The 15,101-nt window shown below is 46.6% G+C and overlaps 1 protein-coding gene across 1 annotated transcript; it reads right to left on the bottom strand.

The window, feature by feature from the left end:
* Positions 1-8,603: 8,603 nt before the first annotated feature.
* Positions 8,604-11,049, bottom strand: LOC122756895. The gene is made up of 4 exons (XM_044007715.1): positions 10,900-11,049; positions 10,209-10,527; positions 8,977-10,141; positions 8,604-8,919 (listed from the first exon to the last, which is right to left on the bottom strand). The coding sequence occupies exons 1-4, from the start codon at positions 11,047-11,049 to the stop codon at positions 8,604-8,606; spliced, it is 1,950 nt and encodes a 649-aa protein (XP_043863650.1).
* Between the last annotated feature and the right edge of the window lie 4,052 nt (positions 11,050-15,101).

Below are 15,101 nucleotides of genomic sequence, written 5' to 3'. Positions count from 1 at the left end.
TTCTAGGTTTACAACTTTAGGAGATACCGTTTTATCCGATTTGCCACGCCCCCAATGGGCGGAGATATATCCGCCATAGCTCGTGATCTTGGGTGGTCAACGCGGACCTACATACCAAATTTCAGCTTTCTAGCTCTTTAACTAACATGATTTCTGGTATATCGGAAAATGCATTTTCCGATTTGCCACGCCCCTAGTGGGCGAATCGGGAAAATTTTAACACTTTATAAATCGGAGATATACACGAGTATGTGTTCCAAATTTCAAGTCTCTAGCTTCAATAGCGCCGAAATAGATTGCGTTCATACGCACAGACGGACAGACGGACGGACGGACAGATGGACAGACGGACGGACAGCAAGACGGGCATTGCACAAAACCAATATACTGATTCATTTTCGTGAATGAGTATAATAAAGCAAACTCATACTGCGTATGGTACACACAAGTATGCATGCCAAATTTCAGCTCTCTAGCTCTTATAACTTCTGAGATCGACACACTCATACGGACGGACGGATGGACAGACGGACAGGGCTATATCGACTCAACTCGTCGTGCTGATCAAGAATATACATATATACTTTGTGGGGTCTGCCACGCCTCCTTCTGCCCGTTACATACTTTTTCACAAAACCATTATACCTTCCCATTTTCAATGGGTTCAGGGTCTAAAAGCAATACTTTTAGATATTTTAATTCTTTAAAGTTTTTCACTAGTAAATAATGCAATACAGAAATTAATTGAATAATTATACCAAACTATGATAGAAACAATGCGAAGGAACCATGCGTTTATATATTTTAATTCTTTGATTACAGAAAATCTACTAGTAAATATTGCAGTATAGAAATGAATTGCAAGGTATGACGGAAAATAAAAAAAAAAAAACAAGTAAGAAAGCTATAGTCGAGACTGCTCGACTACGAGATCCCCTGAACCCTTGGAGCAATAGCTATTTCAATAATTTTTCGCGTCTTTCAGCTTACACAAGAAATACGCACACACACACGCACGCACGCACGCACACACAGGCATACACATACACACACATACACCCACACGCATACACACACACATACGAGCGATCGAGAAGACGAGCTGTCCCAGGCTAAGGTAGCGCATAGTGCTTGCGAAGCAATGCTTTACGGCCGTCCCGCAAGCACCGCGCTATCCTAGCCACCACGCAACTTGCAATTTGTTATAATTTTGTCAATAAATGAATATAAAAAAAAAAAAAAAAAAAAAAAAAAAAAAAACATACACACACACACATACACACACACATACACACACAAGCACCCACGCATAAACACCCATGGGCTGCAATGTTGGCTTACTATGAGAACTTAATTGTTTAATAACTTTTTTTGTGGACATACGATCTTTATGAAACTTTAAGATTATGATTACAACATGGATATGCATTTATTTGCCAAAGCACAAGTCTCTAGTATTTGAAATACGCTTTTTACAAACATGGTTGTGAGGGGGTGAATATGGGGGTGGGGGTAAATTTTAACAAAAACCGGAATTGCATAAACTGCATATTAGCATATATAAAAAAAATTTAGGGACTCTAGTTGGTTTTCGATAAGGTTTTTATCGATAAAAAAAGATCGGGATGAGTTATCGATTTTTAATGATAAACTTGATATGCGCGCTGTAATTACGGACACTTAAAAAAAATTCAAGTCTCTAGCTTTTAAATCTTCTGAGATCGACGCGTTCATACATACGGACGGACAGACAGACGGACAGGGCCAAATCGACTCAACTCGTCGCCCTGATCAAGAATATATATACTTTGTGGGATCTGCCACGCCTCCTTCTTCCTGTTACATACTTTTAACAAAACCATTATACCCTGATTTCCCATTTTCAATGGGTTCAGAGTATAACAATGCGTTTAGATATTTTTATTATTCGATGTCAGAAAGTTTAAAATTTATTCAGCAATCTACTAGTGAATATTGCAATAGAGGAATTAACTGAATAGTTATTGCCCACATATGAGACACGGCGTTAAGACATTTTCAAATACATACACCAAAGCCAGAAAGATCGAAAACCATCAGCAGATAGACATTTTCCAATACATCAACAAAGCCAGCAATATTTTTCAATACACAAATCAAAACCAGCAAGATCAACAACTATCAGCGGAGACACATATCCAATACACACACCACAGCCAGGAAGATCAAAAACCATCGGCGGTGACGCGGAGCAGCAAAATCAACAAACATCAACGGACACACATTTGGCAATACACAAATTGAAATCAGCAAAATCAACAACCATCAGCGGTGACACATTTTCTAATACATCACCAAAGCCAGCAAAATCAAAAACCAACAGCGGAAGGTCATTTTCCAATACATACACCTAGCCAGCAAAATCAGCAACTATAAGCGGAGAGTCATTTTCCAATACATCAGCTAAAGCCAGCAAGATAAAAAACCATTAGCTGTGACACATTTCCAATATATGTATATTATTATAAAAGCATTTGAATAGAGTTAATATTATATCAAAAGAATCAAGAAAAAAATCCATCAGGAGACACATTTTCCAATACCTCACCAACACCAGCAAAATCAACAACCATCAGCGGAGACACATTTTTCAACACACAAATTAAAACCAGCAAATCAACAACCATCAGCGGAGACACATTTTGCAATACACAAATTAAAACCAGCAAGACCAACAACCATTAGCGATGACAAATTTTCCAATACATCACCAAAGCCAGAAAATCAAAAACCAAGAACGGAGAAACATTTTCAAATACATACACCACATCCAGCACGATAAAACCACCATCGGCGGTGACACATTTATTTATTTATAATGCTCTGAACCCATTGAAAATGAAAGTCTGAAAGTTTTATTAAGATTGTATGTCTACAAAATTATTCAACAAATAAATTGTCATAATATTGCCCACACGGCAGCGCAGCCGCAGTTAGCAGAGCGCGTTCTAATACGTGTGTATGTATGTGTGCCGAAAGAAGTGCAGAGTGATTAGAATATGTGAATGATTTTTCATTTTTTTAAATTTCTCAAATATTCAAATATGTAGATCATATGCTGAAAGTTTCATTAAATTCCGTTCAGTCAAAAATTAATAAAAAATAATCAAATATTTGGCCAATTAACAAAAGCACATGCAGCAGCTACAACAGTATCGTATGCGTGTGCACACATACATTCAAACTTCTTCTAGAACATTCTTTGAATCACATCAGCTGTTAGTTTGGTTTCGTTTTGGTAGATGGCGCTGCAGCAGTGAATCTATTTGAGTTTTGCCAGCGCCACTTCCAGAAGTGAGGCGGCGTAGTGTGTTAGCGGCATGACGCTCGATCGAGAAGTCGCGGTTCGAATCCCGATCGGTGCAGCTGATGTTAATTTTTTTAATTGTTTCAAAATATTTTTATATTTTTAAATACACCGAAATTGAAATTTTACCCATACTTAATGTGCGTTTTTAATAGTTTGGTTATTCTAGCAGATTCTTAGAATCACATCAGCAGTTAGTTTCGTTTAGTTTTGCTAGATGGCGCTGCAGCAGTGAATCTATTTCAGTTTTGTCAAAACGGCTCCCGAAAGCGAGGTGGCGTAGTGAGTAGCTGCGTGACGCTCGATCGAGAAGTCGCGGTTCGAATCCCGACCGGTGCAACTTATGTTAATTTTTTAAAATGGTTCAAAATATTTGATATTTTATTAAATGAGCTTTGTACTTTTAGCCATACTAAATGGGCATTTTTATTAGTTGGGTTCAGGGTAGTATCCAGTCGAGCACTCTCGACTAGAGTTTTCTTACTTGTTATACTCATTCACGAAAGTGAATCAGTATATTGGTTTTGTGCAATGTCCGTCTTGCTGTCCGTCCGTCTGTCCGTCTGTCCGTCCGTCGGTCTGTCCGTATGAACGCAATCTATTTCGGCGCTATTGAAGCTAGAGACTTGAAATTTGGAACACATACTCGTGTATATCTCCGATTTATAAAGTGTTAAAATTTTTCCGATCCGCCCACTAGGGGCGTGGCAAATCGGAAAATGCATTTTCCGATATACCAGAAATCATGTTAGTTAAAGAGCTAGAAAGCTGAAATTTGGTATGTAGGTCCGCGTCGACCACCCAAGATCACGAGCTATGGCGGATATATCTCCGCCCATTGGGGGCGTGGCGAATCGGATAAAACTGTATCTCTTAAACTTGTAAACCTAGAATGCTGAAATTTTGCATGTCAGCTAATGTTATGATTCTATAAAGTCTAAAAACAAAATTATAAGTCTACGCTCATTAGGGGCGTGGCTAATCGGAGCTGAAGATATAGTGATTTTTCGAATTCTGCTATATTTTGGACACTATTGATGCCAGAGATCTAAAATTTTGTATATATACTCGGGCTGATCACCCAAGACCTTTATTGCTAAAGTCTCCAAATGTTTATGTATGCAATTTCGGGTTTGGTTAAATTTTACCCCCCACCCCTATGTCCACCCCCTCACAACCATGTTTGTAAAAAGTGTATTTCAAATACTAGAGACTTGTACTTTGGCAAATACATGCATATCCACGTTGTCATCATAATATGAAAGTTTCATGAAGATCGTATGTAAACAATTAAGTTCTCATAGTAAGCGCACACTGCAGACCATGCGTGTTTATGCGTGGGTGCTTGTGTGTGTATGTGTGTGTGTGTATGCGTTTGTGACTGTATGCGTATATGTGTGTATGTATGCCTGTGTGTGCGTTCGTGCGTGTGTGTGTGTGTGCGTGTTTCTTGTGTAAGCTGAAAGACGCGAAAATTTATTGAAATATCTATTGCTCCAAGGGTTCAGGGGATCTCGTAGTCGAGCAGTCTCGACTAGAGCTTTATTACTTGTTTTTATACGGTCCGTGTATAGCACGCGCATATCGAGTTTTGCTTTAAATATCGATACATTTCCCCGTTATTTTGTTATCGATTAAAAACATTATCGAAAACCAGTAATAAATTTAAAGCTAGAGTCTCCAAATTTTAAATGTATACTTATATGTATTTTATACAATTTCGATTTGTTTAGATCTGTTGGGTGGCACTTTTTGAGGCGTCTCTTCCTCGGCTTGGCAGTTAGCCGTCTGGCTAATAGATTTGTGTGACTGTCGAGACGTAGAAGGTACCTTGCCGAACATAATTATAGGACATCTCCCACCTTTTGGAGGCAGAAGGAGGCGTGGCAGACCCCACAAAGTATATATATTCTTGATCAGGGCGACGAGCTGAGTTGATTTGGCCCTGTCCGTCTGTCTATCTGTCTGTCCGTCTGTCCGTCCGTCCGTCTGTCCGTATGTATGAACGCGTCGATTTCAGAAGATATAAGAGCTAGAGACTTCAAATTTGTGTATGTATGACGCGTTCATACATACGGACGGACAGACAGACGGACAGGGCCAAATCGACTCAACTCGTCGCCCTGATCAAGAATATATATACTTTGTGCAATAGAGGAATTAACTGAATAGTTATTGCCCACATATGAGACACGGCGTTAAGACATTTTCAAATACATACACCAAAGCCAGTGTTGAGCTATCGAGATTTTTCGAATAGCTTTAAATTATTAAACGATTGAATTTACTTAGTGATTAGTTTATTAGCGATTATTAGAGTTTACAGAGTTTATGTGATAGACGCGAGCAAGCGACTAGGCTGTCGTGCTGTCCGCTACTATGTTTGTAATAGTCAATCTAACACTGCATCTGCTTTAAACAAGAGTTAATTGCATACTAACTACAATGTACGCGAGCCGGCGGATTAAGCTGAGCCGGTGCGTGGGTGAATGAGACAACGCAAAAGGGAGAGCGTGATCTCCGTTACAAATTCTCTTACATGATAACATATTCTATGAATTGCCGCTCTTAATTACAATGAAGCGATGATTGCTGAGCCCAACATCCTCCCCCCGTTGAAGACTTAGTCTTCAACAGAATCCTTAAGGGGCAGCAAGCACAGCTTATTTGTAGCTCTTCTTATCTCGCCAGCTTCAGTTTTTAGTAGGGCTACCCGTGCAACGCCATCACTTCCAGGGATAAGTTCGATTATTCTGGCTAGTGGCCACTTAAGTGAAGGTAGATTCTCATCCTTCACAAGAACTATGTTGCCAACAGCCAAGCCAGGTTTGGAGGTTCTCCATTTCGCTCGCTGTTGTAACAAGTTGAGATATTCGTCCCGCCAACGAGTCCAGAACACCTGCTGGAGATAGCTTACGCGCTGCCAAGCATCCAAACGATTAAAATTGAGCCCGGTTAGGTTTGGCTCACTGAAAGACGAAGGAGGGCCACCGTTGAGGAAATGCGCAGGAGTCAACACGTCTATGTCTGATGGGTGCTCTGAAATCGAAACTAAAGGGCGTGAATTAACGACAGCAGCGATGTTGCAAACCAGTGTGCGAAGCTCATCGTAAGTTAGGACGGAGGACCCAACACATCGGTAAAAATGATGCTTCGCTGTCTTCACTGCAGCCTCCCACAAGCCACCAAAGTGAGGTGATCGTGGAGGGATGAAATGCCATTCGATTGAGTCTGCCAAACAGAAATCCTTCACAGCCTTCTGGTGGGTGTCTGACAGAAATAGACGCTTCAACTCCTGAAGCTGATTGCGGGCACCAAGAAAGTTTGTGGCGTTATCCGACCAGATTTGACTTGGCTTTCCTCTGGTGCATATGAAACGTTGAAGTGCATGCAAAAATGCCGCGGTAGTTAAATCCTTGACTAACTCCAACCAAATAGCCTTCGTAGCAAAACAAATAAACACACAAACGTAGCATTTCACAGGCGCCTTGTTTCGTGACTCAGGCTTGTAAAAAAGAAGGGTCCGCAAAAGTCGACTCCAGTCACTCCAAAGACCCGATAGCCGTCGACTCGATCCTTGGGTAGATCTGCCATTATGTGTTCAACGAGTCGAGGCCTTGCACGAAAGCAAATTACGCATCTCTGAATTACACTGGCTACAGTTTTTCTACCTCCAATTGGCCAATATTGGGAACGAACCAACGCTAGCACTGCTCGGGGACCAGCGTGCAAGTTTCGCTGATGGAAATGCATTATGATGGCTCTAGTTACTGGATGAACTTTGGGCAAAATAATTGGATGGCGACTATCGAAATTTAAAGTTGAGTTTTTGAGACGACCATCGACACGTAGCAGCCCAATCTCATCAAGGAACGGTGACAGCGAGGCTAGACTGCTGGATGACGGAACCATTCCTTTATTTCGAAGAGCATTTATGTCGTCTGAGAGATGTGTTCGTTGAATCATTCTTAACAGTATATGAGTGCCGTTCCGGATGTCTGCTAGGGTTATTCCTGGACCATGACTTTTTTTAATAAACTTTGATACGTATGCAAACGTACGCTGCAAGCGGCCGAAAGAATTCACAAACTTGCAGTCCATAGAGACATCATGGACTGCGTCCTTTTACAAGAAGCACAGTTCTTCGACGCTCAATTGAAGTTTTTTCTGGAAGTGCTGAGACTGGCCACTGAGATCTGGGCTTACAGAGGAAACCTGGACCGTTGAACCAATGTAATGATGCATTTAAATCCGAGGGCAATGCACCCCGAGATAATATATCCGCGGGATTCAGTGTTGTAGGTATATAGTGCCATTCCATTGCTGATGTGAGATCTTGTATCGTGGCGATGCGATTTGAAACAAAAACGTTAAATCGTCCGGGCTCGTCATTGATCCAAGAAAGCGCAACAGTAGAGTCAGACCAACAATGAAACTCGCCTGCGAAAATGCCTAAGCGAGCCACTTCATTCATTAGACGCGCAAGCAACTCTGCCCCGCATAGTTCCAGCTTGGGAACCGTGAGCGTTTTTAGAGGCGCAACTCGAGACTTAGAGCAAAGCAACCTGCTGATGGTATGCTGACCTCTGGATACAATATAAATGCAAGCTCCGTATGCCTCGATGCTGGCATCGCAGAATCCATGGACCTCAACCTTCGATCCTGGTATTAATGATAGCCTGGGAAATGCACTACTAAGACCATTGCCAAAGTTGCTGCAAATGTCTAGCCATGCAGTGTGACATGCAGACGGGAGACTCTCATCTCAATCAAGTTTATGCCTCCAGAGTTGTTGCAAGAAGATTTTAGCTTTCGTTATTACTGGGCCGACCAGGCCGAGGGGATCATAAAACCTAGCAATAGACGAGAGAACAGAGCGCCTGGAGGGCTTAGAGGCTGAATTCAGGGCTAGATATGAGAAAAGAAGTTGATCAGATGCCGGATCCCATGCAAGGCCAAGTGTCTTTGCAATGTCGCTGCCATCATTGAACCTAATGAGCGATTCCTTGTCGCAGTCTGTTACGCCGTCCAGTACCATAGGATGGCTTGAACACCACTTCCTCAATTTAAACTTCCCACATGCCAAGATTCCAGCTGTCTCTTGCATAACAAGTCTTGCTTCTTCGACTGAATTTCCTCCACTAATCAAATCATCAACATAGAAATCGCGAAGCAGTACGTCGGACCCGACTGGGAATGCGTTCCTTTCATCTACGGCAAGCTGATGCATGGCGCGCACAGACAAAAATGACGCTGGTTATGTTACCGTATCATGCCTGAAAACTTCCAACTCATCATCTGGCGAATTCCTCCATAAAATGCATTGTAGATAGCTGTCCGGCTCAGGTACTTTCACGCAACGATACATTTTGCAAATATCGCCGGTGAGTGCAACTGGATAAGATCGGAAGCGCAATAATATGTCGACTAATTTTGGCTGAATGACGGGACCTGACATTAGAATGTCATTCAACGAATGCCCAGTTGTTGTAGATGCAGATCCATCAAAGACGACGCGAAGCTTGGTAGTTGTGCTATCATCCTTCAGAACGCAGTGATGAGGAAGAAAATATCTGCATAGATGGAATGAATTTAGAGGAACGCGTGACATGTGACCAAGTTCAAGATACTCTTTCAGAAATGCTGAGTATTGAGACTTTATATGCGGCAAACGACTCAATTTCTTCTCCAAATTGAGAAACCGATGTCGCGCTTGCTCATAAGAATCTCCAAGAAGCTCGCAACTAAGCTTAACAAGCAAGCGTACTGTATATTGGCCACTAGCCAATCGATTGTAATGCCTCGCAAAATGCGCTTCGCAGTCTGAGTCTTCCTTGCTGAACTTTACAATGGAATCGCTGCAGCGCTCAACTTCCCAAAAGCGACGAACGAGACTGTCCAACTTGATATCAGCACAGGAGTCTGTAATCGGATCCAAAGGCGTCTTTGAAGCTATTAGCACGGAGTTGTGGTTGCTAGCCTCGCCACCTGATACAACCCAACCAAGACGAGTCTTCTGTAACAATGGAAGTCCAGGCATCAACTTGATTTGTCCCACACAGAGCAAATCATAAAACAGGCTAGCTCCGATAAGCAGATCTACTCGTTGCGGCCTATGGAAAGCTGGATCTGCCAGCACTATATTTTGCGGTATGCTCCAATTGCTCGTATTCACATTAGAACTGGGCTGCCTGCCAGTTATATTTGTAGCTACCATAGCCGTTATGCTAGTTGTATATTCAGATGCATGAGCTTGAAGAGTGAGGCAAATGCTGCTGCCATCCATGGCAACATTGGAGTCGCCTACGCCGCATACAGATGCCACCGATTTTGTTCTCTTAAGTTGCAGGAGATTCGCAAATCTGGCTGTAATGAGATGTAGTTGAGAGCCTGAATCTAAAAGTGCACGACAAGGAACAAGCTCGCCAAACCGATTCCTTGCCAGAACCACTGCGGTAGCCAGGAGCACAACATCGCTGTGCCGATCCTTGGATAAGAGAGTAGTGGCTGGTGCTGAGGGCTGAGGGATGGTCTGTACTCTTGATGTTGAAGATTGTTGATGGGGCGGAATTGCTGCCTGCGATGTGCTGGAGTGGCCGAGATGAAGAAGCGTATGATGCTTGACTCCACAGACCCGACAACTGCGCGAGCCACATTGTCGCGACTGATGACCTCCCATGAGACAATTCAAACATAAGCCAGCCTTTCGGACCTCATTCAGGCGAAGACTAGGAGAATCTTGGGCATTTGTAGATTGTGTGCTCAAGATCATTACAAAAATTGCAACTGTGAGTACTGTGGCCGGTTACGAGAAATGCTGATCTACTGGTAGCAACCTTACTGCAAGAATTCATCGGCTTACTTGACGAATAGTTTGTAAGAGCAAATTTCATCGATTCCAAAGTACGGCAACGAAGCTCAAGAAATGAGGAGACTTCTTCATATCTGGGTATCTGAAGAGCCGTCTCTGAGTTGTCCAATTTCTCTTCCCATTTAGCTTGTGAGGCCTCATCAAGCTTCTGTAGCAGTATCTGAGCAATCATGGCACTGGCTATCTGCTCTGTTGTGCCCAGACTACTGAGCGCACGCATATGGACATTGAAGCTGTCAGATAGCTCACGCAGCTTGGTTATGGATCCGTTTTCTACTCTTTTGAGACCTAAGATCTTTACAATGTGGGCCTGGAAGATTAAACGTCGGTTATCATATCTCTGCTTTAATAAATTTATGGCAATTGTATAAGTATCATTAGAAATTTCCAAAGAGCGAACCGTATCCAACGCTGCGCCATCGAGGCAGGACCGGAGGTGCTGAAGTCTTTCCATATTGCTGAGTAGAAATCAGCCCAATTAGCATATCCACCGCTGAACGTAGGTAGCTTTAATGGCGGCAACGCAGGTGCAGCCTGCAATCTGGGAGCGGATGCGCGAGGAGGGTCACTTGGACTAGAGCGAGGGTCACGCCCCCCGAGGGTGTGACCGTCACATTGATCGTGGCGATCGTGGTACGAACACGAAAACGCGCCCTTCTGAGCACCCTAGCTCGCATTGTACCGCTCGGATGGTCTGTTCGTCCACTGAGGCCCCCGGTGGCCGGATCTTCCAGCCGGGTGGGATGACCGGCGCTGGGTCGAATGGAGGGGGGCTCTCCCCCATAAGGATCTCGAATAAATTCGGCTCCCAGCCGTCCAAGATATCGGCCATATCGGCCAGCAGTTCGGCCTCATGCTCCTCTGGTTCTAGCGCGGTTCCTCTGGTGGTTCGTACGCGTCCTATTCTAGGCCTTCGGCTCGCCGTCGTTTGCCGTCCTTCTCCCGATTTCCGCAGCCTTTCCGCCAAGCTCGCCAAGTCGACTCTCGGGGTCTTTTGGGCCGGGCTCTTCGCGCCTTCCTCCTCTCCCCTCGCCGCGTCCACAATGATGGGGATCGTTGCCCTTCGTTCCACGCCCCGGTCTCCGAGTCGTGGGGTGCGGCGAAAGGACTGCGCTCCCGGTCGCCATCCTGTCCCCGCGACGGGGATTGGCCATCAGATGACTCCGCTCCCCGCTGTCTCCTCTCTTCCTCCGGTGACTGGACCTTGCGCATCTCCTCTTCCTCCTCTTCGCTCGGGGGGCGGCACATTCCTCCGGCCCTGGTATCGCTGGCGGCGTCGGGAGGGTTTGTGGCTGCTCTGCGCCCCTCGAGACTGGGGTATTTCCACGTAGATGGTGGTGAACTCCACCTTCATCAACATGACGCATCCATCGAGCCTCTCGGCGATGTTAATTGAGGATCGATGGATCGTGTGTTTGAACTTGGGTGGGGGTCGCTCCTCACGAGACCTGTAATACTCCCGGCCCACCCTCGGGTCGCCTCGCCTTTGGTACCCCGTACCCGGGAATGGCTCGGTGTTCGCGTCGCTGACATCTTCCACGCGAGCCGCCTCTTCTTCCTCCCTCTCGTCCTCGCTGCTGATTATGATGACCTCGTTCTCCATTGATGTTGTATCTGAAAACTCAAGTATAAGTGACACCGGTTAGTATATCAACTTTCACGAGATACTACGGGGGTTGGATAACAGGTTTGAGGTGGGGAAAGGGTATGACTGAGGTGTATCTCTCTTTCTCACCCCTTGATGTCCTGCTGTGGGGGCATCGTGACATTCATGCTCCTTTGGCCTTCGGAGACGCACAGCTTCCAAGGGATGTAATCCTCGTCGTCCGTCCGATAGCCCAAGTTTCTATATATCTGGCCATTTTCCTCTACGTAGTCCCTGAACTTCTCTGGGTCGTTAGCAATACTCTCGCGCATCTTCGCTATCCACTTACAAGGGGGGCACTCCTCCACCGCTTGTTGACAATTCTCCAGGGGTTGGCGACACAGTGCGTCGGCCACCACGTTTAGGCTTCCCCGGCGATAACGGAATTGTTGTAGTTCTAACGCCCATCGGGCGATCCTGCCCATGGGGCTCTCTATCGAGTTCAGCCATTTCAACGCCAGGTGGTCTGTGATTGCGTCGAACCTGTAGCCTTCTAGATAGCAACGCATCTTCCTGATTGCCCAGACGATCGCGAGGCACTCTTTCTCCGTGGCCGAATAATTCACCTCTGTTTTAGTCAGTCTTCGGCTGGCGTAGGCTATGACTCGTTCCTGACCCTCGATCTCCTGAGTTAGCACTGCGCAGTCGCTGGCGTCGGTTTGCAGCACAAATTTTTCCGAGAAGTCGGGGCACGCCAGGACTGGTGCTGTCGTCAGGCTCCCCTTCAGCTTTTGCAGCGCATCTTCTTGCTCCTCGGTCCAGACCCACTTCTGCCCTTTCTTGAGCAGCCTGGTCATTGGTTGGAGCAATGAAGCGAAGTTCGGCACAAATCGCCTGTACCAAGACGCCATTCACAAGCATTGCCGTAGCTCTTTCAGGTTCTTCGGTGTGGGGAAGTCTCGAATCGCTTCGACTTTCGCGGGGTCGGTGCAGATCCCCTAGATACGCCAACTTTTCTCGGAAAAAGCTGCATTTTTTTCTATTAACCTTGAGGTTAGCCGTTCTCAGTCGCCGGAAAACCTCCCTCAAATTGGCCGTATGTTCTTGTTTTGAGGCTCCGATCACCACTATATCGTCCAGGTATGCGAACGCGTGGGGCTCCATCTCTGGAACGTTGCCCCAGCCGAATGCAGTCCGAAGGGCATTACCCGCCACTGGAACAAACCTCTCCCCGGGACGGTGAAAGCCGTGTAGTCCCTGCTGTCCGCCGCCATCGGGATCTGCCAATACCCGCTTTTGAGGTCCAGCGTAGATATGAACCGGGCTTGCCGCAGTCTTTCCAGGATGTGGTTAATCCTGGGAACAGGATAAGCGTCCGGAATCGAGTGGGCGTTGAGCTGCCGGTAATCCACGCACATGCGCCATTCTCCAGTCTTCTTCTTCACCAGGACTATGAGCGCGCTGTGCGGGCTTCTCGACGGCTCGATAGCTCCAACCCTGAGCAGTTCGTCAACCTGCTCGTTGATTATCTTCTGCATCGCTGGGTTCTTCGGGTAGTATCTCTGTTTGAGGGGTTTATCGTCCCGCATCCTGATGCTGTGTTCCGCTATGTGGGACACTCCTTCGAGCTTCTCGAAGAGTGCTAGCTCGGTCTCCAGGAACTGCTAAAAGCTAGGATCCAGATCTTCCGGCCACACCACGGTTCCGAGGGCCGGCCTTGCGTCGCGTTCTTCTTCCGGATCTGTTGCGTCTCGCATCGTGGGGTGCTCTCCCAGCTTCCGTTCGAGCTGCTCGTCTCCCTTCCTGTCGACAAATGTCCGGTGCCCTCTGCGATTCTGCATCCGCCCGAGCTCTCCGTTTCTTTGACGGTGGAGTCCAGCTTGGCGCCTCGGGGTTCAAACACCTCACATTAGCGTAGCTCGAGCGTCAAGCGAGTGACCCCTCGTTTTCAACGCGACTGCTCTCTTTTGACGTTTCTTCCATTCTCATCGTCAGATTCGTGTCGCCACAGCGCAGCGTCGCCCCCACCACGCACAGGAAATCCATCCCTAAAATAGTCGGCATGATGAGCACCGTCATCTGCACTACCTTCTCCGCGAGGGCCACGACTACCTTCATTGTTCGCGTTACGTCCAGCGACGACCCGTCGGCCAACCTTATTCGAGATCGTATCTCCTGCGACTCCCCTTGAACCGCTTGCTGGCGCGCGCAGTCCTCAGTCATGAAGCTGCGGGTGGCCCCGGTGTCAATCGTAGCGGTCATGATCTGGCCCCCGATCCTCACGGTCGCGACGATCCTTCCTTTTTTTACCCTTAACGGGTATCCGCCTCTCTCCCTCTTGGTGTTAATCGGCGCCACCCCGCTTCCGTCCGAAGACAACACTCTTGTGTACTCTTCCCCTTTCTGCCGCATCGTCGGCAAAACAGTACCTGCGCGCCGCGACATTCTCTTGCGAAATGTCCCACCTGCGCACATCGATAGCAAACTCGTCGCGGATCGAAATCGAAACCGGCATCCTGGGCCACCATGCGATGCACTACCTCCGCTGGTGCCGTTGCTGTCACCGCGGTATGACCTGCGCCTTGCTGCTCGTTTCGCGGCTCCGACGTTTGCGCGCGGAACGGATTTCCAAGCCGACTGTCCGTCGGCATCGCCCAAGGCGCCCGCGAATGGCTCGCCACGGATTTCCTCTCCCAAATCCTTTTTTGGCCCTGGACATTTTCGTACTCCGTCGCCATCTGGGTTAGTTGCGTCAACGTTGTGAAGTCGTGGCGTCTTACGTACAACCGATACTCAGGCGCGGCGTTTTCGTACACCCTGTGTAGCTCTTGCGCCGCGCTGTATCGGGCCTGACGTATCAGCAACCTGAGCTCGAGGAGGTAATCCTTGAAGCTTTCTCCCTGTTGCTGATGACGCGCCCGGATCTGGTCCTCCAGGCGCTCGAAGTATTGCGGCGGCAGGAAAAAGTCCAGAAACTCTCTTTTGAACTCGGTCCAGGTCGCGTCTCTCAGCCCGCTGGTTAAAAGCCACTTCGCCGCCTTGTCGCTGAATATCTCACTCATCGCTCTCGGCATCCGGTCCAGCTCTATGCCATATGTTATGGCCCGCTCTTCTACCACCTCTACGAATCCTAACGGGTCCGCCTGGCCGTCATACCTCATGCCCCACTTCCTCACCTGTTCAGCCACGCACCAAGTAGGTTTAATTAGGGTTAGTTTTGTAGTCGGTAAGATTTAGCTGTAGCAGTTAGGAATTAAGTTAGTGATAATTAAGCAAAAATTAGTATTTGATATAATTTT

This window comes from Drosophila mojavensis, unplaced genomic scaffold (assembly GCF_018153725.1).
Source record: "Drosophila mojavensis isolate 15081-1352.22 unplaced genomic scaffold, ASM1815372v1 contig_19, whole genome shotgun sequence".
NCBI lineage: Eukaryota > Metazoa > Arthropoda > Insecta > Diptera > Drosophilidae > Drosophila > Drosophila mojavensis.
This window is presented reverse-complemented; position numbering and strand designations above follow the sequence as displayed.

Coding starts and splice junctions, on each gene's coding strand:
- LOC122756895 (XM_044007715.1), bottom strand. CDS start 11,049: ATGGCCGATATCTTGGACGGCTGGGAGCCGAATTTATTCGAGATCCTT. Junction 10,528..10,899: donor ACGAACAGACCATCCGAGCG/GTACAATGCGAG, acceptor TTAATCTTCCAG/GCCCACATTGTAAAGATCTT. Junction 8,920..8,976: donor TACTCAGCATTTCTGAAAGA/GTATCTTGAACT, acceptor CCATCTATGCAG/ATATTTTCTTCCTCATCACT.